Source organism: Hyperoodon ampullatus, assembly GCF_949752795.1.
Source record: "Hyperoodon ampullatus genome assembly, chromosome: 20".
Lineage (NCBI taxonomy): Eukaryota > Metazoa > Chordata > Mammalia > Artiodactyla > Ziphiidae > Hyperoodon > Hyperoodon ampullatus.
The window spans coordinates 456,478-484,392 of NC_136933.1; the positions used below are offsets into that span (position 1 = coordinate 456,478).

The window sequence follows — 27,915 nt, forward strand, 5'->3', positions numbered from 1 at the left end:
AGCAGTTCCCTTGGCTCTGCCCCTATCGTCAGCTGCCCCTAGGATAGCTCTGAGCCCTAGCCACCTCTCTGGGAGATTTCCCTATACCCCCACTATAATCACACCTGCATAAGGCAACTCAGACCTTTCAGACATGTGTCCTGAACCTCTTGTTTTCTTAAATACCTCTGTGGTGGTTGTGAGACTTAAGGCCAACCTCCCCAAGAGGCTTTTTCTATTTCTTGTAGTAAACCTAGACTCACCTTCCGTCATCTTCAGCTCTTCTCACATTTTGTTCTTTCAACCCTGACCTCTGACCCTGCTTTTCACTTCTGCCCTTTCACCCTCACTCCTGCTTCCTTTCATAAATCCATGAATCTCTTTCGACCCTCCTGGCCCTGGGCCACGTTCCTTCCTCTTTCCTCAGTTTTTTCCCCTTTCCTCCCCTTTCCTTCATTCTCCCATCCGACTTTCAGTCCTTCCTTTCTCATGCAGACTTTGATTCCAACCCCATCAAAAACAAAACAAACAAAAATTAAAGCACGCCAGAGTTAGTAGCATCTCAAAATTCAAAAGGTTTATTACTCACCTATTCTATTATATTTATTCAGTTTTATTGTTTTAAAATATATCAAAATAAATAGAGAAATTTATACCTATCTTATTTATATATGGAAGAACAGCTGGTACCCCAGGTGGCACCAACAATCCTAGCAGCTCTTACTATAAATATCCATAGTAGTAAGCAATTTCCATTTCTTTTTGCCTCTTAATGAAAAACTGCAGTTTCCCCAAAGAGGTGTATTTGGCAGCATTCACACGTTCTTGTTGAGCCCGCCTCTTCATGGCCTCCCGCTCTGGTCTCTGTTCTTGTTTGATGGGCTTTGACATGACTGGCTCAGAAACGTTGGGTTCCCTCCATGGTCTTCGTTGCTTGCTGAAGTCTTGGAGTAGAAATGCGGTTTGGAGCTTGGGTGGGGAGTGGCACTTAGTCACAGCAGGGGGAACAGGCTCCCGCTGGAGAGAAGCACAAGATGAAGTTTTGTAGGATGCAGGCCTAGGAGCAACAGACTGAGGGACACTAGGCTGGGTATGGTTGGTCCAACCCGGATGGTTTGGGTTGGTCACAGTTGGCTGAGCTGGTTTGGCAGGACCTGGCAAAGAGGCAGGAGCTGGCTGGGATGAAGTGGCTGCAGCAGGTTGAGCTGAGTTAGTAGAGGCAGTCTGGGCCCGGTCCGCCACAGTAGGCAGATGTGAGACCAGAGACTGTGGCCTCCGAGGAGCAGGTCGAGCTTGAGGCTTGTCCCAGGCAGAAAAAGGCAGAGGTATCAACTTGACCTTCCCACGAGGAGGCAAGTGATACTGGGATGGAGATGGAAACTCTGTTTCAGCACTGCTGTCTGGTTTCTGGGTTTTGACTTGAGGTTTCTCAGGGCTCTTACCCTCACGTGGGGTACGCTGCCATGGCTGGCTAGGTGGGGGTGACTGGGGTTCTTTAGGGTTGCTTGAATTCCCCAAGACCTGATAGGAAGAGAGCCCAGTTTTCTTATCATTCTTTCCCCCCAGTGCATGAAAAACCTTCACAGACTCCAGCATGCACATGCCTAGGGAGGTTCGAGGCCTTTTAAAGCTCTCTTGCATAAGCTCAGTTTGGTGTTCCTTCTGCTTCATCTGGGAAATTGTTGGCTTCTCTTCTGCCTTGACTTTGTTCCCTGCCTGCTTATTCTCTTCAGCCTTCTTTCTTCCTCTGGCCCTTGTGGTCTTTTCCTGCCCATGGCTCTTAGTTTTGCTGATCTTTCTGGATGCAGTTTTCTGATGTTTGCCTTTTGAATGCTTGGCCGTGTTCACAGGAGCCCTGTCACTGACTGCAGCATTGCATGGAATCACTTCTCCCCGTAACAGGCACTCTGGATTCTTTGGCTGGATTTTGGCCTTGGGAGCACCACTGATCGGCTCAGAGGCTTTATGTTTGTTCTTCCTGGGTTGATCAGAGGGAACCTTTCGGACACTTGGCTTTTCCTGTACCTGATTCATCTGAAGATGAATGGCTCTGGTGTCTTTGTCTTTGATCACATCGGGACCTTTGGATTGATCAAGATCTTTCAAAGAATTAAAGATATATCAGTAAAAATGCATAACAAGCAACAAAATTCAATCAATGTGAAAGTATAGGTAGCCAAATTATATATAGACAAGTATTTCAATTGAAACTGGTACAAAGCAGACAGCCAAATAATAAGTGTAAAAGAATTTCATTATTGTGCTCATTCATATCTTTACCCAGCAAGTAACAGGTATTAAGCCTGGTAGAAATATATATTTCAAAGAATAGAAATATATCATAAGCAGAAAGGAAGCTTAAAAAGTATCAAGAAGGTTTTTGTATTTTTCCTAGAACTTAGATTATAATCATCTTCAACATCCAAGAAGATGACATCCCAAAACCTTAAAAAAATGTCGTCACTTGAATCCAATTAAAAAAGATTGTCAAATGTAAGAAAATCCAAAGGACTCCACAATATTGTTTTCGATAAATGCAGATTTTTTTCCCGCGCCACGTGGCCCTGGCAGTGAAATCACTGAGTCCTAACCACTGGACCGGCAGGGAATTCCCTCAATGTGGAACTAGAGATGTGGGGCTTGACTTTTTCTTTTCCTTCTTAGGTAGCTAAGATCTAAAAATGAACGGTGGCTGTTGATCAATGTGCTCCCTGTGTTAGGAGGGAAAGAACTGTAAAGATGAAAAGCAACCTTGCCGTAGAACCTACATATCACACAAAGGAAATAGTCCTTGTGATTCAACTTAGAAGATATCATTTAAAATTTGTATTTGGTAATATGTCTACATAGTTTAAAAATTAGAAAGAATAAAACATTGAAAAGCAGACCCCTAGATAACCACTTTGGTTTCTTGTATATAGGAAGCATCATTACTAAAACATATTTCTAAAATGTGGATATTCAAAAGTATCAAGTGCCAACTGTATTCAGAGAGGCAATAAAAGAAAAACACACTGAGTATGACTTTTCTGATAATCTGCCTTTCCTGGTGCTACCCTGTTCTGGGCTTACTTTCCTCCTTAGTCTGTTAAAATAAGGATTTTCTACAATCCACTTTGTTTTGTGCTGCTCTGAGCAGAATTCACTCTATGCTGTTTCTGCTTTAATTTAAAATCTTTGGTTCCCATCAACATTCCATTGCAAACTATGTTTTACTTGAGAGCTCCTCTATGCTTTCCCTCTTCATTCTTATATTTTTTCCTATCACTTGGTTCCTGTCAGTCTGGGCTGATGAAAACAATCCTAAACTTCCTTACGTTTGACTCTGGGCCTCCCTACAGCCCAGTACTCTCCATCCTCTCTCCCTATTTTCTCCTTTCAACTAGTCGAAATATTAGTGGAGGGAGACCATTAGAGATGGAACATCTTGCTATATATTGCTAGTTTTCTGTGTCACCTGCCGTTTCTATGTTTCTGTTGAAACACTCTTGAGAAGTCTCTGATATCATTTTCTCCATGGGTACCCTTTAAGGCTCAATATTAGAAAAGAAAGGGATCAGAGTGATCAATCAATGTAGTATCCTAACATAACAGAGAAGGAAAAAATCAGGCGTTGTGAGACAGTCAATGATGTGTCCAAAGTCACACAGATAGTAAATGCCAAAGTCAAAAGTGAAATTAGGTCTCCAGACTTGTAGTTCAATACTTTCCCTCATTATTCCATGCTATTTTGAATCTACTACTAAATTTAGGGGCAAAATTAATCTGACGAAAAACTTTAAAAAGATTCTTTTCTTACCTGACATGGTCAGAGAAGAAGAGGAAACATCACCTGCAGATAGAAGGGATGAGGAGGCAACACCAGAAGATGTCTGAGTGGCTGCAGCTGAACAGTACAAATGTCACTAGATACTGGTCACTGGTCACTGGTCCATTGTGATGATCCGACTTTATTTATGACAACTCCACGGAAACCCCAAGACTCTACCAAGTGGTAGTAGGTTTGGTAGGAGAATGATGTGACAAAGCAGGCAGTTGAAAGATATGAGATAGCCAATGGGGAGGTCTGATCCCCAACAGGAAGGCGCGGATGGGTTGAGAGAGTGTAGGAGTGGTAAAACAACACCTAAATTTCTGAGCTCTGGGGAGGAAATCCTAGAAGACAGACTTACCTCCTCCAGGCTCTTACATTAGGGAAATCTGCAACATTTCTTACAGACGTTCATTAATTAACAAACAGTTACTTATATTCTACAGAGTATTATATTTTATGTATCATATACTTAGAGCTATATATATATATCTTATTTAATTAATATCCTTAGGAAGGAAAGAGCCATCTAGTTTGAACTATTACAGTTCTGAAATCATATCTGTCTAATTCGTGAACTTATAGCAGCTTTTAAGGAGCAAAAGTAGGGATTCAGAAGCTCTTTTTGTAACTTGGTTAAAGAGTAGCGTGAAGTTTGCTGAGTGTACCTTGTGCGGAATGTTGTGGTCCAAGGCTCTTCTCTTTTAGTTTCTTCTCCTTGACTCCTGCCTTCCTTGGGCTGGGCTAGGCTTGGCCAGGTTGGACTTACATTTCTCTTCTGCTTTCTTTCTTTTTTTTCCCATTTTGGGCATTGTTTCTATGACAAGCCTTGATCTTGCATTCTTACCCTCATGGATGTTACTTGCTGTCAACTTCCAGCAGCAGGAGCCTTCTTTTCAGTGCCTGATGCTTCACAGAATAGACTCTTCCCATTGGAAGCAAATGGCAGAGAGCTAGGAGACAGAGCTGGCTGCAGACCTTTCCTCTTCCAGCCTTTGGTTGGAATTCTTTGGCCCATAATTTGCTACCTATGTTTCCTTGGGCCACAGTGGTATCCTGCCATCCAGCTCTTGTATATGTGAGAGACATTCTGAATACTGTCCCTTTTTCTTTGCACAGAAGTATATACAGTGTGGCAGTTACTGTAATCTCCTCCCCCTTGCAAACAGCCACTCTAGAATCTTGGACCTCTAGGGTTCTCTGTCTTGCATGCTTGGGGGCAAGGCCAAGCTAAATGAAGAGGAGAATAATTAGAGAAGGAAGAGGACATTGCTGGAGAACTGGGAGCAGATAAGGTGAAAGGGCCCAGGAGAAAAGAGATTCATGTAGATTTGTTGGTTTCTGTGGGAAAGAAGTAGACACACTTTGGCCGCATTTTGTATTAGCAGAACAGACAGTCATAGATATAAGTAGCTCGATAGTGCAGCAACTGCCATGAATTCTGAACACTAAAGAGAACAGTCTTACATGTATTTCTCATTTTGTTTTCTGTCATATTACCTTCTTAATAGAATTCACTGGTATGTTTGTAGAATACAGATTTTTTAAAATGGTTATTTAAATGGTTTAAATGGTTATTTAAAATTTTTCTTAATGGTTATTTCCTTGCCATATTTTTAAGGACTCCAACATTGTAAGACATATTGCATGTTTTTGTCATGAAGACTTTTTCTCTTGAAGTATCATGAACGAACTTGACCTGTTGTATTTTGTGGAGAAAGTGTAAAAAGGGTCTGTGAAAAAGACACTGTGGTGAGTCGCATTATGCACCCAGGCGTAAGGAGCAGATACCTGCCATCAGCCCAATTTGGCCTGGATTGCCTCTGTTTTAGTTCCCGTGGTTAGTGCTTTTCTCCCTAACTGCTCTTGTGACGGTGATAATGTGAGTAAGGGCTGATTGCTGTTGATTTATATGTGAGTTTAGCTGGTTTGAGGGAGGAAATCTATGGACCTAGTCATTTTCCTTGGTGGTAAGCTTTCAGGGAGGGGTGCAAAGATTGATCTTTCTGGGGACTTTTCTAGTACCAGGAAGATATCCCATAGAGGGGACCTCGAAAGACACACGTGTAATTTTTAGGCCTATTTTTCCTGTTATGAGATATGAGTTGTTTAACTGATGGGGATGATGCTTCTCTGAGAAGAAATTGTGAAAGGTGTTGTAGTATAGAGATGTGGCTTAAGCTTTTAAGTTTTTCTCAGGGTTTTTCCCCTAAGCTTCCTACTTCTGATGGCCTACTTACATGATACTAGTATGTGATGTGAGGCTAACAACTTACTAAATACCTGCAAGCCAGATCAGTCTCTTTTCTCTATATTTCCAAGGAAATTAAGGGACCCATAGCTACTGCAGGTTAGGGTGGGTGGTGTGAGATTGGGGGAAGTGTGGTAAGATATTTTGGTATCAGTAAAATATTTACACATTAAAATATTCAGTTCCAACATTCAATTCTATTGAGGCAAACCCTTAGTTATGTTTTTCCTGGTTCCTAGCCTATGTAACTTATTTTCTCTCCCTAGTTCCAGCCATTTAGCTTTAGCTTGCAAGCTCAGCTTCATCCTAACCTCTAAAAGAATCTTACATGTAGGGGAAAGAAACTAAAGACCTCTCTTTCAACACTTAGGAACATCAGGCCCTACCCTGACCTGAACCATTATTCTTAGAGTTAGGGTATTGTCTTGTCCCCTGTACCCACTTCCTGCATTTTGAAACCATCAGGTTAACTGAGACATGTCTTGGTGTAACATCCCCAGTTCGTCTACCCCTGAGGCTCTCCTTAATTCTTCCCATTGTCACATTGTGATTTAATTAAATACTGGAATCCCTCAAATCCTTGCATGGTACCTGAGGCCCTATGGGATACTGGTCGATTTTGTTAGTGTCAAGTACTTAGCTGTGTGATTCTCCAAATATCCCTTGCTCCTATATTTTCCATGCCAGCATACTACATACCCATTAAGGCATTGTTTCATCTCATGTTGCACGCACTCCCATCGAGAGGCCTACTCTTTGATACGTCCCATACTTTCTGGAAACCCTCTTATGGCCAGGTCTGGATTGTTTTGTGTACCCACCCAAAGCCTGTGTCTTTTAGCAAGCTGGAACTATAAGGCCAACATAGATTTTCTAGTTTCTGATAGATTTATGTCACAATTTGTACATTGTCATGTCTATAGATATTTCTATCAGTTGTACGTTTTGGGCATTACAAGCCTATTGGATAATTTTCATAAATTGCAAAAGAATATTTTATGACTTAGCACCAAATCGACTGTGCCTAATCGTAAGTTTGTACGTTGTGTACGTTGTGCTCACTTGTATCTTTTCTTTATTCAAATAGTACTTTACTAGTATTGTCCCATTTGTAATTATGTGGAAGTTTTCAGAATTGTAAATAAATGTTTGTGGATTGAAACTTGGTTAGACTATGAGTGTCCCACATACGTTAAAGGTAGTGATCTTTTTACTCATTCATTCATTCATTCATTCATTCAATAATTCTGACCTTCCTGACTCAGTTTACCCACCTCAAATGGTTGTGAAGATTACTAACAGTGTATGTAAGATACTTTCAGAAATGAGAAACTAAAAGGTAAAACTAACAAAAAACACTTGTTATTATAAATCACAATGGAATTTAGTATGCCATTATACCTTCAGACGTACTGTAGGACATGCTGTTCTTTGCTGTTCCACTTGTGGCAAGATTCACAGTTTTTCTAACAGGTACAGATCCCTATGCCTGCTACTGTGAGGAAATGTTATACTTGAGCTCCACTCTTATCTCTCTCAGGCTTTTTGTGGTATTTTCTAAAATGTAAATACATACTGTCAACCAACCTCCAGCATGATACCAGGCACATAGTAGAAACCCAATAAATGTTTCACTATGAGTGGAGTATAAGTTGATAGAATATTTTTCAAGGTTGATTAGGCAGATTAGATTGATTGAAAACCTTTCAATATTTTAAGTTTGCATCTCTTTCATTCCAGAAATTCTACGTCTAGAAATTTATATATAACTCTACACATGTATAAAGAGGTTCACATTGCAGCCTGTCTGTAACAGAGGTCAAAAACAAAAAGCAAACTAAATATCCCCAAACTGAAAACAAAAGTCCATGAATATTGGACTGGCCATGTAAATTATATAATGTGACGCAGCTATTAAAGAGAATAGAAGGGATGTACGCAAAAATTGACTGGGAACATCACTATCCAAGACAGATTGTAGACTGTGTATACTATACTGCTCTTGTATAAAATACAGGATATCCATTACGTAGAAATACGTACAAGATAGAACAAGTGTGAATGTAAGCATTTGGGAAATATCTGAAAAAACCACACAAGAAACTGGGAGAGTGGGACAACTTTCCATGTCCCATACGAGTGGAATTCTGAAGGGTACACACACGAACTAATGAACATCTGCTACCAGCCTCCGGCTAAGGAGGGAATTGCAGCCGTCAGAGTCCTCTTCCCTAATGAAGCGTTTCAGTCCGCCGGCGTGATGACGTCATCCGGACGGGCCGTGGCACCTGCGCAGTAGAAAGAGTTGCGCGAGCAGCGTGGGCTTGTGCCTGGGCGTTTGTGGCTCGGCGCCGTGTGCTGGCACCAGGGCCGCCGGGTTGGCGACTTTGGCACTCTTGGCGTTGGGTGATTGGCATGTTGGGGGTGACATGAGGCAGTGGCATCCTGCCCGTGTGAGCTGGGGTCAGCGTCGCTGCTTTTCCGGACGTTCGTCGGCCAGGAGGAAGGGCGGAAAGCACATCCTGGAAAGGTAATACGCCTCGGCCCCTGGGCGTTGCCGGCGGAGCTCAGAGCCCCTGGGCCTGGGCTTCGTGTCTTGTGCTGTCTCCTGTCACTGTTGCCCCCGGCCGCTGCCCCGTCCGCGCTGTGCTATAGGGGGTATTGGTCGTGTCGCGGCTCAGTTCACAGTGGTTGAAAGGGACAGTGTGAGATGTTCTGATTTCCCCGCACCGTTTTAAAAGGGAGGCTCTGGCCATTTCTCCTCGGGTAAAAGGCAGAGGGACTGCTTTTTAAGATGGGACTGTGAGTGTTGTGGACACTCCATAATTACCAAAATGGAGTCCCCTTCTATTCCTCAAGCTGTGTTGTTTTGGCAGAGAAAATGTGAGTAAGAGGAACTGCAACTAAGTTGAGTGAAAAAACGCACGGGTACTGCCGACTTTTCCATCGAAGCAGTTGATTTGTGTTGTCTCTAGGAATTATAAAGGCCGTACTGTTGCTTGCTAACCGGTGTCATTTGAGAGATCTCCCTCTGTACGTTCAAATGATTGATTTGGGACTTTGCTCATGTGTGCAGTAAACCCTTTAATTCCCTAAGACCTTCCTTTCCTCCATCTCATAGCCCATTAAGCCCGCTTCAGTTTATCTCCTGAGTTTCTTTTGAATCTGTCAACTCCCCCTCAAATCCTAATACTGAACTTGCCTGTGTGTTGCAATTAGGTGCTAACTCGTGTCCATATTTCTTGTTTCCTTCCAATCCATTCTTCACACAAGAAACCTTAAAAGCAAGTTGGAACATTGCTCATAGACAGCGCTGAAAACCATTGTTTTGAGAATAGAAAACACACCGTTGGCCTTTAAGACTCTTCTTGGTCTAGAATCCTCTCTGCTTCTCTAGCCCCATCTTGTGCCACTATTGCCCTCACTTTCTTTGCTTCAGATACACTGAATTAAGCTTAGTTCTCGCTCATCTTACAGCAACCGGTTCAGATATTATTGTTCACTGTGATTCCTAGCATTAAGAATTTTATCATCAAGTTTTCTATGAGGACTAAAACAAAACTGTGAAGTGGAAGAATTGAGTTCAAACACTTTCAGTCAACATGCATGTATTAATGATACCATTGTAGTCAACACCGGGCTAGGTTGTATCAGGGATTCAGAAGGTCTGGCCATCTCTGGGTTTCGATATCCCTTATTGGTTGAGACCTTTGCATTGTTTTGTTGCCTTTTATCTGTTTTCCAGATGGGAAAACAGGAACAAGGGAAGTATAGCTTCTTACAAGGTGGGGTTGAATAAGTGGAGCAGCAAAATGCAAAGCAGAAAGAGGAGGGACCTACTGTAGAGGGATATGCTTTCCGTTTTCAGGGCACACTCATCCCATGCAGGGAAACAGCCTAACATAAAATTTGCCTAACAAAAATATATTAATATTGGGAAGGACTATCTCCCAGTTGGACAGCGGACGCCTGGGACTCGTTTCATTGCTTTCAAAGTTCCTTTAAAAAGGTAAGCAAAAGTTATTACCGTATTCGTCCGGAAATCTGAATTCACCATATAGAGCCCTGGCTCTCAACACTGTCATACTCCATTTTGCCTCTTTATAGCAAATACTTTTTAATACCTCCTTTACTATCCAGAAATGGAATTTATAGATAAGTACAACCTAGTTTTGTACTTAATTTAAAAAAATCCCAATGGAATGCCCTAACTATAAATAAAGAATAAAGTAATGATTAAGACAGCAATATGCATCTCAGTATGTAAATGTTTGGGGATGACTATACTAGAAATAAAGAAATAGTCAGTTACTTGTACCATGAATGCAATAAACTATGGACTTTGATTGATAATGATGTGTCAGTGTTGGTTCATGGATTCTCACAAATGAAGCACACTGGTATGGCATGTTGATAATGGGGAAGGCTGTGTGGGTGAAGGAGAGAGGGTATAAGTGGGAACTGTGTACTTTTTGCTCAGTTTTGCTGTGAATGTCAAACTGCTGTAAAACTAGACTACTAACTTAAAAAGAAAAGGGTGTTGCTGGCACTTGAGTAACCAAACAGATCAATGGAAGAGAGAACATAAAAAAGCCAAATACGTAAAAGAATATTTAGCAGTGAAAGCCATCCTTCATATAGGTAGATATTCAAGAAGTATTTATTTATGTGTCTATTTACAGGCACTCTGCTTGGAGCTGGCAATCCAGTGGTAGGCAAAATTGATGTGGTCCCTGTCTTCTGGGAATTTACAGTCCAGTTAGGAGACCAACATGAAATAAACACACATAGAAATAAATATATAGAAGTGAACTTATTTTCTTCCGTCTAATCTCTCTGGAAGAAAGGATTGTAATATCGCTTGTAAATTCCAGAGGAGGTAACATTACTTTGAGTCTCATATGTTAGCATCACAGGGTTTGAATAAATGGGTAATATAGTAAAGGATTTTAGACACATGTTCCTTCTTATTTTATTCTTTCTGACAGAGTTTTGAAAAGAATCTTGCTCCAGAAGAATGTTTTTCCCCCTTGCATCTTTTTTAACAAAATCCAAGAACAGAATGAAGAACTCGGGCTGATAATTGACCTAACGTACACACGCCGCTATTATAAGCCAGAGGTAAATGGAACCCGTAAGTGAAAACGACCTTCTTTCTGATACTGTCATAATTCATAGTAATTCAGTAGCTATCATCTTATGCTAAGGTGAATCCTGGCCTTCTTTTCATGGGTTCAGAAAGGGAAGCTAGTGGTTTCCTTAAATACACATTTGTAATTGCTGTTGCAAAATGAGATGAAAGATATGAATTGAACTATAGTATTTGGCAGTAGGCTGTAGATATGCTGAAGAAATTCTATAAGCTTCCATGTTCTATGTTTTGAAAACGAAGTAAAGTTTTAGCAAGAATATTAGTAGCCTAAAAGGAAAGAAAGGTATGTCCATTATGTCTTTAGCAGTTCTTTTAAGCAGTTGCCTGAGCATGTTTAAGCATCAGGGTAAAAGACAATTGTTCTCTAAGTTTTATGCTTTCTTTTCCTAATACCTTCTGAGAGAGTACAGAAACCCATATATTCTCTTGGCCCATGTAGGACATACCAGTGCAAAAGACCTATGCTTCTTCTGACCTGTTCCTTGGCCTTGGGAGACAGTAACACCTAAAGTTTGTTAATATTTGTATAGCCATTTAGATAGTTCTTTCATATCCATTGACTTAGTTAATCCTTACAACAATCCTTTGCTGTTGAAGTGGAAGTAGTACTGAGATCTCCTTCTGAGTGCTTACTCTGCACTAAGCTCAGAAGATAGACAACTACAATTACTAATTTTACAGACGATGAAACTGAGTCTCGGACAAGGAAGAACTGAAATTTCAACTCAGTTATTCCTCTTTTTTTTTTACTGTGGTAAAATATACATAAATCATATTTATTTTAACCATTTATAAATATGCAGTTCAGTGGCATTAAATACAGTCACAGTGTTGTGTAACTATCACTACTGTCTATAACCAAAACTTGTTCATCATCCTCAACAAAAACTCTGTAACCGTCCAACAGTTACAACCCCATTTTCCCTCCCACCAGCCCTTAGTAACCTCTATTCTATTTTCTGTGTCTATGAATTTGCCTCTTCTAGGTACCTCCTGTAAGTGGAATCTACAATATTTATCCTTCCATGTCTGGCGTATTGCACTAAACCTAGTGTTTTCAAGGTTCATCCATGTTATAGCATGTAACAAAATGCCATTCCTTTTTTGCCTTAATAAATCCCACTGTGTGTATATACCATATTTTCTTACTCATTGGTTGATAGACACTTGGGTTGTTTCTACCTTGTAGCTATTGTGAATCATGCTGCTATGATAATTGGTGTACAAATATTTGTTCCAATCCCTGTTTTCAGTCCTTTTAGCTGTGCAGTGTAGGTAGTAGCAGAGTTGTTGGATCATATGGTAGCTCTACGTTTAACCTTTGAGAAACTGCCAAAAGGTTTTCTACAGTGTCGTCTTGTGTTTAAACAAGTATAACAAATTTTAAACATATAAAAAAGTGTACAAAATACTGTAAGTGTTCCCTGTATACAAATGAACTCATCCAGCTTTAATATTTACCAACTGATGGCTGTCATATTTTATCTATACCCCCACCTGTTTCACTCCATTCCATGTTATCTTGAAGCAGCTCTGAGACAACATGTAATTACACCTATATATTTTTTAAAAGGAATTATTTATTTATTTATTTATTTATTTATTTATTTATTTATTTATTTATCTTTTGGCTGTGTTGGGTCTTCATTTCTGTGCGAGGGCTTTCTGTAGTTGCGGCAAGCGGGGACCACTCTTCATCGCAGTGAGCGGGCCTGTCACTATCGTGGCTGCTCGTTCTGGAGCACAGGCTCCGGAAGTGCAGGCTCAGTAGTTGTAGCTCACGGGCCTAGTTGCTCCACGGCATGTGGGATCTTCCCAGACAAGGACTCGAACCCGTGTCCCCTGCATTGGCAGGCAGATTCTCAACCACTGTGCCACCAGGGAAGCCTCACCTATACATATTTGGTATGTATATTTAAAGTATAGGACTTTTATTCCTTAATATCATTTTTCAATCGTAAATACCCAGTGAGTGCTCAAATTTGCAGTTGTTTCCTAAATGTCATAAAAAATTGTTTTTAAGAATTTTGAATTAGATCCAAATAAGGTCCACACTTTGCTGTTGATTGTTAGGTCTCTGAAGTCTTATTTAATCTATAGGTTCTCCCTCCATGTCTTTCTCACTTTTTCTTCCTCCTTGAATTTTATTTTTAAAGAAAGCAGGTAATTTGTCCCATGTAGATTTTGATGGTTACATTCCATGTGTTGTTAACATATTGTTCAATCCTTTTATTTCCTGTAAATTGGTAGTTGATCAGAATGAAGCTTGCATGTTTTGTTTTGGCAATCAGTTTCATAGGTGATGATGTGTTCTTCCATGGAGACGTATAATTGTCTCTTTTTGTGATATTAGCAGTCACTGATGATTCATACCTACATCCATTAATTCAGTTGAGGCTTCCAAAAATGGTGGGGGCTTCCCTGGTCGTGCAGTGGTTGAGAGTCATCTTGCCGATGCAAGGGACATGGGTTCGTGCCCCGGTCCGGGAAGATCCCACATGCTGCAGAGTGCCTTGGCCCATGAGCCATGGCTGCTGAGCCTGCGTGTCCAGAGCCTGAGCACCGCAACGGAGGAGGCCACAACAGTGAGAGGCCCGCGTATCTGAAAATTAAATAAACAAAATGGTGAATTCCATTTTTCTTTTTTTCACTTATTAGCTGGGTATATTTCTATGAGGAGAAGATTCCCCTCATCAACTATTTGGTTGCCCAGTTGTAGAGGCATGATTCTCTTCTTTTATTTAACAGTTTTCAAAATAATGAGTTGATTCACAAATATCCTCCAGTGGTGACCAATTTTTTTAAATTTATTTATTCATATCACTGTGGACTCTGCTATAGTTATTATTCTAACTTAGGCCCTATCTTGGGCCAGTTGGAGCTTCTCAGTGACTCCTGAGTCCTTTTGACATGACATCAGTTGTTTCTAGACTTTTTCAGTGGTCAGAGCTAGGAAAAATGGATGTTTGTTGCTAATATTTCTAAAATATGTCATAGGTTCATACTGCTACTTTCCATTTAAATTCAGAACTAGAGAATTTTCACTTATCCTTTTCTGTCTTCTATTGATAGTCTACTTTCTCCCACCCCAAGAATACCAGTTCTCAACACTACCTGAAATTTGCTCTATTTCCTATTTCGAATCCAAGTTTTTCTGACTCTATTCTACTATTCTACTTAAATCACAGCCTCTGTATGGCCCCTGAAATGTGAGATAGAACATAAATATAGTTAGAACTGTTTATATCATTTTGAGTTACATATTCAGTCATTCACATAGATTTGCTTTTCGTTTTGCATGCCTAGTAACTGTCCATTCTGCAGTTTTAATGAAAATCAAGTGATACTTACTGGTTAAAGCAGCTTTGGAGAAAATGGTTCTTATCAGAATGACTGACATACTAAGTTTAATGTCCTCTCTTGGTTTATATTCTGCCTTCTCTAATTAATTTTTTATTCTTTCCCTGCAAAGGAAATAATACATATTTTCATGGTTTTGCCTTATAGGACTTACCAGAAACTATTCCTTGTTTAAAAATTTGTACAATTGGGCATCCGGTGCCAGATGATGACACTATTATTAAATTTCAATGTGCTGTTAATGGGTTTCTGAAAGAAAATAAAGATAATGGTGAATTCTTTTAGTTTTGTTTTGTTTTTCCCTTTACCTGAACTTTGGTATGCATTTGGAGTGGGGTTGGGGATTTTTAACATTTTTAATAGTTGTGACATTAGGCCTGTTGTGTTTAGTAACATCAAGGTGGAAATGTCAGATGGTGGTAATACAGTACGGTGTTTTTCCTGTTTATGGTCACAAACAATTTAGTTTTTTGGAAAGTGAATTTTGTGAGAAATATGAACTGAACTAGCTTATTTATCTCTTTTTTAAACATTTGAATGGAAAAGACATAAAAAAATAAAAATGTTCTTTTGCCCTATTTATTGGTTGAGAGGTGGAAGAAAAGGTTAAGACTCTCAAGATTCTTAGCATATATAAAAGAGAAAACATAAAGCATAAGTGCGGAGTGAGACAGATACCTAGAGGCCAAACAAAACAGAGTGGACCAGAAGAGTGGCTTCCTCATCATATGTGTTTAAGATATTTTTGCTGCTTTTATACTTTGGGTGCAAGTGAGGAAGAACACTACCACCCCTTATTCTTATCTTGACAGACAGGAAGAACTTAAAAGGCTGGTGTTTTCTTGTTTCTGCTTTAAGATGTACTCTCTTGATAGTAGGTCTTAATAGCGTCCTTGGCTTTTTCTACGATCTAACTATCAGAAGGAACATGGTTTTTGCCATGTTTTAAGACTGAGGTGTCTTTTGTCTTTGGATCACCACTGAACCACATGAGACAGTGTTCCTTTTTTCCTTTCTAAATTTAGCCTGAGGAGTGTTCCCTTTATTAAATAAACCTAACAGACAGTACATATTCCATATATATAAAAAATGATAAACACATATACATAAAACAGGGAGTAGTGAGAAGGAATAGAGATGGAGGTGGGAAGATAGTGGATAGGAGGTGAGAAAGAGAGGGAGAGACTGGAATTTCAAGATAAATTTTCATTCTATAACCTGGTTGCTTAATGCAGGTCCTAGCTCTTAAATATCTTAAGCCCTATTCACAGATCTTCCCTGTACTTTAGCTTTAAAACTTGAGAGACTTGGCCTTGCCTGTGATAACCAGGGTGTCTAGAAAGGAGGCAAATTTTCTGATTTGTGTAAACTGTAGTCACAGAAATGTTACCTGTTAAGATGTTAGGGTGCAGCTGCCAGTCTCCTCACTTCCTCCAGGCTCCTTTGTGTGTGTTCTGTGTGCTCCGTGTGGGCTAGAACATCCTTACAAGTGCATGAGAGCACGTTTGTCAACCTTGATTGTTCACATGTTATACCAAGTGTAGTCCATTGCATATGCTGACTCCTCTGTGGGTCTTCTGCATGAAGTGGGCTAACTTCACCATGCTCTCTGCCATTGCAGTCTCAGGACCTTAGTTATGATCCATTGGTGGCTTCCTCTGCTATAAGCCCCTCCCACAGATGCCAGGCTCACTGATAATGAGGAGGAGACTATACTATCCACTCCCTAGAATTCGAAGAGACTCAGAAAATAAATTGTTTTAGTAAACACTGAGAGCCTTATAGGTTTGTTGTTAGGGCACGGGGATACAGAGGTGACTAGAAGTCTTTGTTCAGTAGCAACTTAGAGCTATCTAGGAAGATAAACATGTAGTGACTATAAGTGGTTTAATTATAATAAAAGAATCAAGTGCAGCAGGAATATAGAGGAGAAACTGAGGAAGGCCTGACTGAGGAGACAGCGTTTGAGCTGAGCTTTGTGGAAGAGGATTTTGCTGGAATGAGGAAAGGACAGCTGAGCTATTGCGAACAGGTACCGAAGGCACAGGGCTTAAACTTGTGCTCTGGAGGGGCAGCCTCTTGTGTGACTAGAGGGTAGTGTGAAAGGGCAAGGAATTCATACATTCCTTTACACCAAATATTTATATAACACCTTCTAAGTTGAAGGCACTGTTCGAGGCAGTAGGAACAGACCCAAGTTCTTGCCCTTATGTACTTTACATTCTAGTGCGGGAGAGAGATGAATAAATAAGTAAATATGTGGAGTGTCAAGTGGTGGTAAATGCTTTGGAGAATAAAAAAACAAGATGAAGAGGTGAGGGAATGTGGTAGGTGATCAGGGAAGTCCCCTCTATTACGATGTCGATTGAGCAGAGCCTTGAAGTGAGAAAAAAGCCATTGGATATCTGGGAGAGTGGAGATGGGTTGGGAGGGTGTGTTCTGAAGCAGAAGGAATAGTAGGTGCAAAGTCCCTGAGGCACGACGGTGCTTGGCATGTTTGAGGAATAGTATGGAGGGCAGTGTGGCTGGACAGGGGAAAGTGAGTGAGGGCAGGGCAGTAGAGAATGGGATCAGGGAGGCTGGCAGGGGAAAGGAGAGAGGTGGATGATGTAGGTCTTTGTAATTTAGTTTGAACTTATCATTCAGTTGGAGAGACAGACTGGTATTTGTTTATAAAGAGTTCTCAGTGCTGTGCTAAAAACTTGGGCTTTATTCTGTGCTAAGTTAAGATATTTAAGGAACAGAGCCATCCAGCCAAGTTTCTATTTTACAAAGGTAACATCTTCCATGTGGAAGATCAGTTGAAATAGAAGTGATTGTTAGAATTGTAGGGCGGTAGTAATCCAGGCAGGAGATGACGAATGCCAGACACCACGTAGTCACAGACATACCTTTTGCAGAGATCAGCTACATGTTGTTGTTTTTTATTTACTTCCTCATATAATTTTATTTTATTAAGTGCTGGTCCACGAAATACTGTGGCATAGTTGGAAAAATCTGATACTAGATTCTAGTCTCTTTCTGTTTGCCTGCTGTGCAGCTTAGGCTTACGTCTGAAGCCTTACTTTTTCATTGTGAAGTAAGCACGGTGCTACTCACCTGAGACCTGCTCAGGCATGTAGACCCGTGGCATTTGAGGAGCAGTGAATGAGAGAAGGAATGGAGGTGCTTTGGGACCCCAAGAGCCCTTCAGAAACTGTTTGTCCTTTTTAATATTGAGCATTAAAAGTGTAGGCATTCCATTTCTTTCACTCAAAAACAAATTCTATTCTTCTGATAGCCTGTTGTTTTTCCACTCCCTTTTACTATAGTCAAATCAGTTCCTGATGGACATTCTCCATTCCACACAATTGCATCTGATTGGAGGCTATGCAAAAATTCCCCGACACAATGACTTTTGACTTTATAGTACTTAATTCTTTATAGTATGTTCCTGCAAAAACACTCTTTTCTTCAGAGTTTTTCCTTTTCAGGATAGTGGTCGTGCTGTGGTAACTAATAAAGGCTACTCTTCAGAAAATTGTATAACTTGTTTTTAGTGTTTCTACTTCGCTTACTTAATTCCATATTCCCTTTTTATATACAGACTTGTTGGTGTCCACTGTACCCCTGATTTAAACAGGACTGGCTACCTCATCTGCAGGTGAGTTGCCAACCCCAAGAGGCAGACCATGTTTAAATTGTTCTGTTTACAGTAGTAATGTAAGTTAATGTAAGCTGAATGCAAAAAATGCAGTCAGAGAAATGTATGAAGTGGAAGGCAATTTTGCCCCCTACTCAGAGGTTATGACCAGTAATAATTTAGCACATATTTTTTGAGACATAAAAAATCCAGATAGAAGCATATACAATGGTCCCTTTGTATCTGCAGGGGATTGTTTTCAGTACTCCCCATGGATACCAAAATCCTCGGATGCTCAAGTCCCGTAATGTAAAATGGTGTAGTATTGTCGGCCTTCCATATCTGTAGGATATGAAACCGTTGGATATACAGAACTGACTGTACATGTGATTTAATGGTATAGTATTTAGACATTCTGGTTTATAATTTAATATATGGTGGACATCTTCCTATGAAAATATTTGGAGACCTCAATCTTATTTATTTATTTATTTATTTATTTATTTATTTATTTATTATTTTTTCCTCCAAATTTGCTTTAGGTAGTTGGATATAAATTAATGAACAAAAACTTAAGCAAGATACATGTAAGAATTTAATAGAACCTGATACTCTGATTCTTTCAGTTTTTCTCAAACTCATCATGGGGCTTGTAAGAAAATTAACCAACATGGATACTACTACAGTTGAATGTCATATCCTTAAGTGCTTATGACATACCAAATTCTTCAATAATGCACTTATGAAGACCCCTTCAAGAGACTTGTGTTTTGTATGTAGAAAAGTGTTGATTTCTTTGAGGAGTGAAGCATTCAGCTTTAGTGGATAAATCCTTGTTAGGCTGAGGCAATCATTATCATACCCCTGTTTGCCATAAATTGTCTTATGAATTGTCATATCAGTCTGTTTTGGCAAATGAGTAATTAGGGGAAGGGTGTTATTGTGCTTATGAGAATGATATTTTTCTCTGAAAAAAGATAAATATGCATTAGGAAAATGACCATTTGGACTCTTTTTCTGCTTCCTCCTTGTTTTGTTAGAATATGATACTTGGTTTTACAGCAGCCGTCTTGTGACCCTGAGATGATCGTATGCCAATAAGGACAAATGGTAGATTAGAAAGAACCAGCAAAGACAGAAAACAGCACCATCAATAGTAACAACAATCACAGCAAAAGAATAATGGGACCTTAACTTGTGGAGTTCCTATAAAGTAAAAAATAAATGCTCTATGTTTATTCTTAAAAACAAGAACTATGCAAACAAGCTTAAAACTACTTTTTTTGTGTGCCAGTGTTATAAAATGTAGCTATTAAGTAAAACCTTGACTGAGGTGCCAGCAACCTCAGAAAAGAATTTGGATAGGGGGAAGCAGAATGTTATATCACTTAGGAAAAACAACCACTGTCTTTATGCTAATCCTTGACACAGAATTAAAACTTATATAGGTGCTGTAACACCTTATATAAATCCTATATACTGGAGCAATAACAAGATCTAAATACAATTATATTTTTAAACCCTGGGTGAAGGCTTTCCATAAAAATAGCATCCTACTTTTCCCCCTAAATTTCTAAACTATCACGTACTTTTCCCCAACATCTGCAGCCATTCAGGAATTTTTAGGAAACTTTCATGCATGATCTTAATTCCTAATCCCCGGCTCTTTGGGCTCAAAGACAAAAGATCAAAACCACCAAAAATGATGGTTCTCTTGAAGTCAGGTGAGAGAAACTGACTCAGTTAGACTCGTAGGACAAAAGCCGTGCTGCATCAACTGTCTCCATGCAGGAGGGGCACGTAAGGGATCTCATCAGCCAGTCATCTGTACAGCCCAGGTGATCTGCATACACAGCAGAAATCAAACTGGGTTCTCATAAGCAAAGTCCATCATACAGATCACACACTCCCGGATCTTGTTTTTAATATTGGTTTTATTTTATTGATTGATTTTTTCTTGTTTGTTTGTGCCGGGTCTTAGTTGCAGCCGCTGGGCTCCTTAGTTGTGGCATGCAAACTCATAGTTGCGTCATGCGTGTGGGATCTAGTTCCGTGAACAGGGAATGAACCCGGGCCCCCTGCATTGGGAGTGTGGAGTCTTTAGCCAGTGCACCACCAGGGACGTCCCCCGGATCCTTTCTTCTGATCCATTTCTTCCAGGGTCATAAACACCTTTAGGCTGATGCTGTGTGAGGCCTATTCTTTGAGCTATCCTATTTGGTTCCTCTCAGCTGAGTTGCTAGGCGAGTCTGGCTAGGTGTTGAATGATAGACAAAAACTGGAACTTGATCCAGATATGGCAGCAGCAGCTCCTGATCCAGCTCCGTCCCGTTGCCAAAGCTAGCCCAGTCGGACTGAGACTTGTGAGGCAGGGAGATGTCATCCGAAGTCGTGGACTTATGGCACTTCCTCATCTTCCAGGGCTTGAGTGTGTGTTCCGTGTGCTGTTTTGACAGTCCTCCAACCTCTTTCTTTTTTTATTAATTAACTAATTAATTAATTATTTAAAATTTATATTTGAATTTTAAAAATTTATTTATTTTTTATACAGCAGGTTCTTACCTTTTATCTATTTTTTACATATTAGTGTATATATGTCAATCCCAATCTTCCAATTCATCTCACCACCACCGACCCCCGCCCTGCCCCACTTTCCCCCTTTGGAGTCCATGCGTTTGTTCTCTACATCTGTGTCTCTATTTCTGCCTTGCAAACCGGTTCATCTGTACCATTTTTCTAGATTCCACATATATGCATTAATATACAATATTTGTTTTTCTCTTTCTGACTTACTTCACTCTTTATGACAGTCTCTCGGTCCGTCCACGTCTCTACAAATGACCCAATTTCGTTCTTTTTTATCTCTGAGTAATATTCCATTGTATATACGTACCACTTCTTCTTTATCCTTTTATCTGTCGATGGGCATTTAGGTTGCTTCCATGGCCTACCTATTGTGAATAGTGCTGCCTTGAACATTGGGGTACATACGTCTTTTTGAATTATGGTTTTCTCTGGGTATATGCCCAGTAGTCGGATTGCTGGATCATGTGGTAATTCTATTTTTAGTTTTAAAGGAATCTCCATACTGTTCTCCGTAGTGGCTGTATAAGTTTACATTCCCACCAGCAGTGCAAGAGGGTTCCCTTTCCTCACACCCTCTCCAGCATTTGTTCTTTGTAGTTTTTCTGATGATGCCCATTCTAACCGGTGTGAGGTGATACCTCATTGTAGTTTTGATTTGCATTTCCTTAATAATTAGTGATGTTGAGCAACTTCTCATGTGCCTCTTGGCCATCTTGGAGGCCGTCTCTATGTCTTCTTTGGAGAAATGTCTATTTAGGTCTTCTGCCCATTTTTTGATTGGGTTGTTTGATTTTTTAATAGTGAGCTGCATGACCTATTTATATATTTTGGAGATTAATCCTTTGTTGATTCGCTTGCAAATATCTTCTCCCATTCTGAGAGTTGTCTTTTCATCTTCTTTACACTTTGCTTTGTTGTGTAAAAGCTTTTAAGTTTCATTAGGTCCCATTTGTTTACTTATTTATTTTTAATGCTGCATTGTTCCTTTGCTCACTGATGAACATACAAAAGTCAGAAGTTTTTGATATTATAAAACATGAAATTAATGAACATTCCTGTGTGAGCACCATTCAATATATATGCTTTGTCTCAGTTTACTTCATTCAGAATGGAACTTCTGCATCATAGATTTTATGGCCTTATGCTTTTGGTGGATGTTGCTACACTGTACCAGTTTATGGTTGTTCATGCAGGAAATACTTATTGAGCATGTGTTATGTTTAAGCACTGTGCTGGGTGCTAGCAAAAAGACTTGTGATATTTTGTGAGTGAAGAGACTTGACCTGCACTTTGTGAATTCTAACAGTCCAGAGAGGGAATAGATATTCAAGAATCATACTCTGCATGTAAAATTACAACTCTGACAAGTGCCAAGGAGAAGAACATGGTACCATGAGATCATATTTTAGGGAGGACTTGATCTCATCATGGAGATTAGAGAAAGTTTATTTACAGATGTTTCAGCTGATATCTGATGGATGAGTAGGAATGAACCAGATAGGGACGTTGGGGAGAGATTTCTGAGCATAAGGAATAGCAAAAGACCCTATAAGAGTAAAGCATATGCTGTGTTGGAGGAACTGTCCTGGAAGGTGGGGCTGTTGGGGGAGCATGTGATTATAATGGAGCTACAAGTGTTGGGTAGGAGCTCGATCGTTCAGGCTTATGTTTAAGGTTTCAGACTTTAAGAGTAATAGAAAACAATTGAACTTTTTTTGTTGAAGTTGAGTGTGTGGAACATACCCAACTGCACTTTCAACCTATCATTTTGCTACTGAGAGGAGAATGCACTGCAGGGAGAAAGAGTGGAAGAGAGGAAACAAGTTAGGAGACTGTTGTAGAAATTGGGGATAATGGTGGCTTGGACCAGGGTATGGTGGTCATTTTGGTGGAAAGATGTGCACAGATTCTAGAGGTATGTAGCAGTATCATTGTTAGCACTGGTGGTGGGTTGAGGATGAGGGCGAGGGAGAAATAGCCATCAGTGATGGTGATTCCTAAGTTTCTGGCTCCGATGGTTGGTTAGATAGGGTTTTGTAGATACGATGTTCATATTTATTCTAATTCGCCTTTTGTTATTTGTTGGTTCTTGATGAATACTCTGTCATATTAAGTCTCCTGTTTTTAGCGTACAGAGCATTTTCACCGAAACTGACTGTTGCATGTTATCAGATAACTTTTTAACATCTGCTAGTTTGGTCCTGTATTTTATTCTCTTTCATTTATTAATTAAATTGTTGTATTATTGTAAATAATTATATTAATAGCTCTTCTAAAGTTGCGTTATCCTTGCGTCCTTGGTGTAACGCCTTTTTGTAGTCATGGTGTATATCATTCTTTAATAATTATTGATTAGATGTGCTGATATTTTCTTAGGATTTTTATATCTATATTGGTAAAGCGAAATTGGACCTTTTTTACAAAAACTTGATTTTCTTTTCTTTTTATTTACAAATGACTCGAATTTTGTTGTTTTGTAGATATTTGATTGATATAGAAGGCATGAGGCCAGATGCTGCAATTGGATGTAAGTATAAGGTTTGTCACTACTTTTCCTTTTTTATAAAATTTGAAGTTAGAAGTGTACGGGAATGTCTCAAATTTTGGAAAAAGAGAAAAGTTTGAAATTCATTTCTTCTGACATAAGATAACCTTTTACTAAAAGTTTATAAAGGGATGTATCTGGAAATAGATATAACAGCCTGAATAATTAGTCAGTGGATTTCAGCATTTTTTTCTTTTTTAAATTGATTTAATTAATTTATTTATTTTTGATATTATATCCACTGCACAATCAAGGAAGTCCCATTTTCTTTCTTCCTTCCTTCCTTCCTTCTTTCCTTCCTTCCTTTCTTTAAAGCTCCAAGTCATTTAAAATACATGACTTCTTAGTAAAAAAAATCTGCAGTTCATATAACCAAGGGGTTTATAACTTCTCCTCTAAAAGTTATATTCCTGGGACTTCACTGGTGCTCCAGTGGTTAAGACTCTGCCATTCCAATGCAGCAGGCGTGGGTTCAATCCCTAGTTGGGGAGCTACGATCCCCCATGCTGCACAGCCAAAGAAAAATTTTTTAAATGTTATATTCCTATATTATTGAATTTAGTTGTTAGATTTTTTTTTCTTTTGCTGTACGTGGGCCTGTCACTGTTGTGGCCTCTCCCGTTGTGGAGCACAGTCTCCGGCCACCCAGGCTCAGCAGCCATGGCTCACGGGTCCAGCCACTCCGCGGCATGTGTGATCCTCCCAGACCGGGGCCCGAACCCGTGTTCCCTGCATCGGCAGGCAGACTCTCAAGCACTGCGCCACCAGGGAAGCCCTAGATTTTCTTTTAATGTTTAGAAGATTTCCATTTATTTACCAGGAACAAACAAAACCTAATGTAAAAATAGTTTTCCAGAAACTATTTCCATCATTGTCTTCTTCCCTTTCTCCTACAGACTGGTGTTTTCTCTTTACAAGGTCTCTGTCATTCCCTAAGAAAGCTGCTCTTCTGGTTTCATAAGAGATGGTGAACAGCGGTAAAGTATCCAGGTTACCTAAATTTCTAGAGTACACTTCAGGGAGCGAATGATGCAGTGGGATGTTGGGGCAGAGTGAGAGATACAGATTCTGGTGAGACTGAGAGTCATTCACAAACATTACTGGGCTGTGGTGAAGGGAGAACAAAAATAAATGAGGTTCCTGCTGGTGGACGGGAAGCCAAAACGAAGAAGAATGGTGCTTAGCTGGGCAGTGTAATTAGGACCAGAAGTGCTGTGTCTTCTGATAGTAATTATGAACAGAAACCAACTAATAATTACTAATAACATGTAGGTGACCAATCCTTGAGAGCTGAGGCAGAGAGAAGGAAAGATGGCATTATACCTCGTCTCTGGTTCATTGAGTTTCCCAGTCTGGGTTTTGACCAATCTTGGGTGAAATCATAACTAAATCATTTTTGCTACAGTGATCAGCTTTCGTGGGGTCCTTTCCCTGCACTCTGTCCAATGATAAAGCCCACTGGTTTATGCCTCCTGGAAAACAGTTATTTCAAAAGAGTATAAGTGAAGCATTGATGAAACAGCCATGAAGACCATGTTTCCACTTGGCCTCTCACATCCTTTTCAAAGCGCTTTAAAACCTTTTTCATTCAAAAATCAATAAAAGAAAAGGATTGGGATCAAGTCCCGTACAGAGGTAGTGTAAGAAAAAAAAAAAAAGAGAATAAGTAGCAGAATAGCATCTCTTCAGACAATAAAATCAAGTTGGAAAAAATAGGTCCGAAAAACAGATCAAAACTGTAACCTATTATTTCATAGTTGGCTAAAAGATGTTAGAAAAAACAATGGAAAAGATGAAAGAACGTGTGTCGAGGAGGGAATGGGAAGTTACTTTTTAATGTGTATAGAATCTCTGTTTGCGATGGTGAAAAAGTTCTGGAGATGGTAAATGCTGATAAATGCCACCTATGGGTGTTTGGTTTTACTTGATCTTCTTCCATGAAAGGGTTTGGAGAGATTCAGAAACTATGCTCCTGCCTCCATCTTTCTGAGGTCCTGCTCAATATTTTGACATAGTTATTATTATTATTATTATTTGCGTTATGCAGGCCTCTCACTGTTGTGGCCTCTCCCGTTGCAGAGCACAGGCTCCGGACGCGCAGGCTCAGTGGCCATGGCTTACGGGCCTAGCTGCTCCACGGCATGTGGGATCCTCCCAGACTGGGACATGCACCCGTTTCCCTTGCCTCGGCAGGTGGACTCTCAACCACTGCACCAGCAGGGAAGACCTTGACATAGTTATTTGGAATTTGGATAGTGCTGATGGCTGCACAGCATTGTGAATGTCTTTAATGTTACTGAATTGTATACTTGAAAATGGTTGAAATACTAAATTTTTTTTCTCTATGTTTTACAATAATAAAAAAACACAGATGATCGAACAGCATAAACCAGAATTAGGTAAGATGATAGAACTCAGGACAGAACTCAAGATAAAAGAAAAAAAAATTTAGAAAAGCCGACTAAATTTAAAATAATAAAAGAGTGGAGACTTCCCTGGTTGTCCAGTGGTTAAGAATCTGCCTTCCAATGCAGGAGATGCAGGTTCGATGCCTGGTTGAGGAACTGAGATCCCACATGCCGCAGGGCAACTAAGCCCGACACCACAACTACTGAGCCCACATGCTGTGGAGCACAAACGCCACAATTAGAGAGCCCACGAGTCGCAAGGAAGAGCCCACGCACTGCAACGAAGAGCCCACGTGCTGCAACTAATACCCAACACTGCCAAAAAGAAATAAATTAAATAAAATAATACAGGTGAATGAACATAATGGATAGTGCCTTAAGAGAAACAAACAAGACAAGGAAAAATGTTTTTTAAATCAAATAGAAGATAAAAAGAATTTTAGAGAAATGGAAAACATAAAAGATAGGCAAAAAGGAGTCAGGACAGCTCTGAAAAGAGTAATATAAGTCCGTATAAGAATCTATTATACCATAAAAGTGACATATCAAATCCGTGGGACAGATGAGTCAATAAATTGTGATACATACATGTTGAGGTATAAATAGTTCTCTGGAAGGATCCGCAACATGGCAAAAGCAGATGCCTCTGAGGAGGGAAATGTGTGGCTGAGGAACATGGGGAAAAGGGTGACTTTTCATTGAATACCCCTGTGTACCTTTTCTAATGTTCTGTCGTGAATTTCGTACCTCTGAAGGTCCTCTGAGTTCAAACCCCAGTTCCCCCAATTACTAGCTCTTAATCTTGGGCAAACTCTTCACACTCTCTAAGCCTCTTTATCTGTGAAATAAGGTCAGTAACTTAACCTGGTGCTGCCTGGCACAGAATCAACTGTCAATAAATGGAGATTATTAGTGTAAACAACCAAAATGCCCATCAATGGAAGAATGGAAATTTTAAATGTGGTGTATATGTGAAATATTATACAGTCGTAAAAATGAATGAAGTAGTGACATATGCTACGACATGGACGAACTTGAAAACATTATGCTAAGTGACAGAAGCCCCACAGAGTGGCCACATTTGTATTATTTCATGAAATGTCCAGAAAAGGCGAAACCATAGCGACAGAAAGGAAATGAATGGTTGCAGGGACTGAAGGAGGAGGCGATGAAGAGGGCCAGCTGATGGTTACAGGGGCTTCTTTTTGGAGGATGAATACGTGATGGCTTAGATGACAGTGATGGTTGCTTAGGCTTGAGAATGTACGAAATGACACTGAATTTGCAGTCTCAGGAGGCGAATTTTATGGCATGTGAATGACATCTCAAAAAATAATTTTGAAAATGAAAATTGCCAGTTTTCCCATTTTCACTATCCACTATCCACTATTCACTGCCTCCATCTCTCCCTTCTCCCCACGTCATTGCTTTTGACGCCCACCCCTGCTGCTATCTCCCAACCTCACTCCCCCGAGCAGCCCCACGAGGCCTCCCAGGGAAGCCCTAAACCACTGGGCGCCTGCGTCCTGTGGCTGTTGGAGCCGTTGCCCAGTGCCCGTGCCCCACAGCTCTCACCCATGACAGTGGACACGTCTGTAGGATTTTTCTCGAGCGTTTCACTTGATGGTGATGTTTACAGAAGGTGGCACGCCCCCTGTCAATGAAGGAAGCCCCTCAAGTTAATACTTAGGCCTGTCCAGAAGCTTGATCTCATCTACCAGTAACCTCAGCATGCTGTGCTCTGAAAGCCACGTTGGACGCCTGCAGGCACTTGCAAATACTGAGGACTTCAGAGGCATTTGGGCCTCAAATTGAGGCCTTGTACCTCCACATGCGATGTGACCTCAGCCCTTTGCTGCACCTCTCCTAAGTGAAGTGGCACAGGAATACTGGCCTTGCCTGTCGTTGCCAGGATTAACTGAATAGTGCATTAGCTGCCCTGGTGCTTAGGTGTTGAGTACATGGTGATTTGCACTCCAGGCCCTATTCGTTTCCCTCCTGAGGCAGCAGTTCCCTTGGCTCTGCCCCTATCGTCAGCTGCCCCTAGGATAGCTCTGAGCCCTAGCCACCTCTCTGGGAGATTTCCCTATACCCCCACTATAATCACACCTGCATAAGGCAACTCAGACCTTTCAGACATGTGTCCTGAACCTCTTGTTTTCTTAAATACCTCTGTGGTGGTTGTGAGACTTAAGGCCAAC

The 27,915-nt window shown here is 40.3% G+C and overlaps 1 protein-coding gene and 2 pseudogenes across 3 annotated transcripts; 1 reads left to right on the forward strand and 2 right to left on the reverse strand.

The window, feature by feature from the left end:
- Positions 1 to 702: 702 nt before the first annotated feature.
- LOC307068777 (uncharacterized protein C2orf78-like) lies at positions 703 to 8,472 on the reverse strand (the record flags this gene model as incomplete). The annotated part of the gene is made up of 2 exons (XM_079726813.1): positions 703 to 2,089; positions 8,330 to 8,472. 2 exons carry the CDS (start codon positions 8,470 to 8,472, stop codon positions 703 to 705), a joined length of 1,530 nt encoding a protein of 509 aa, XP_079582939.1.
- LOC307068778 (RNA/RNP complex-1-interacting phosphatase-like) lies at positions 8,471 to 27,584 on the forward strand (annotated as a pseudogene). The gene is made up of 7 exons: positions 8,471 to 8,571; positions 9,976 to 10,050; positions 11,030 to 11,162; positions 14,701 to 14,828; positions 18,140 to 18,196; positions 23,242 to 23,288; positions 27,436 to 27,584. The product of its transcript is annotated as an RNA/RNP complex-1-interacting phosphatase-like (transcript).
- Positions 19,915 to 20,589, reverse strand: LOC307068637 (RING finger protein 11-like; annotated as a pseudogene). The gene is made up of 2 exons: positions 20,310 to 20,589; positions 19,915 to 20,090 (listed from the first exon to the last, which is right to left on the reverse strand). The product of its transcript is annotated as an RING finger protein 11-like (transcript).
- Positions 27,585 to 27,915: the final 331 nt, after the last annotated feature.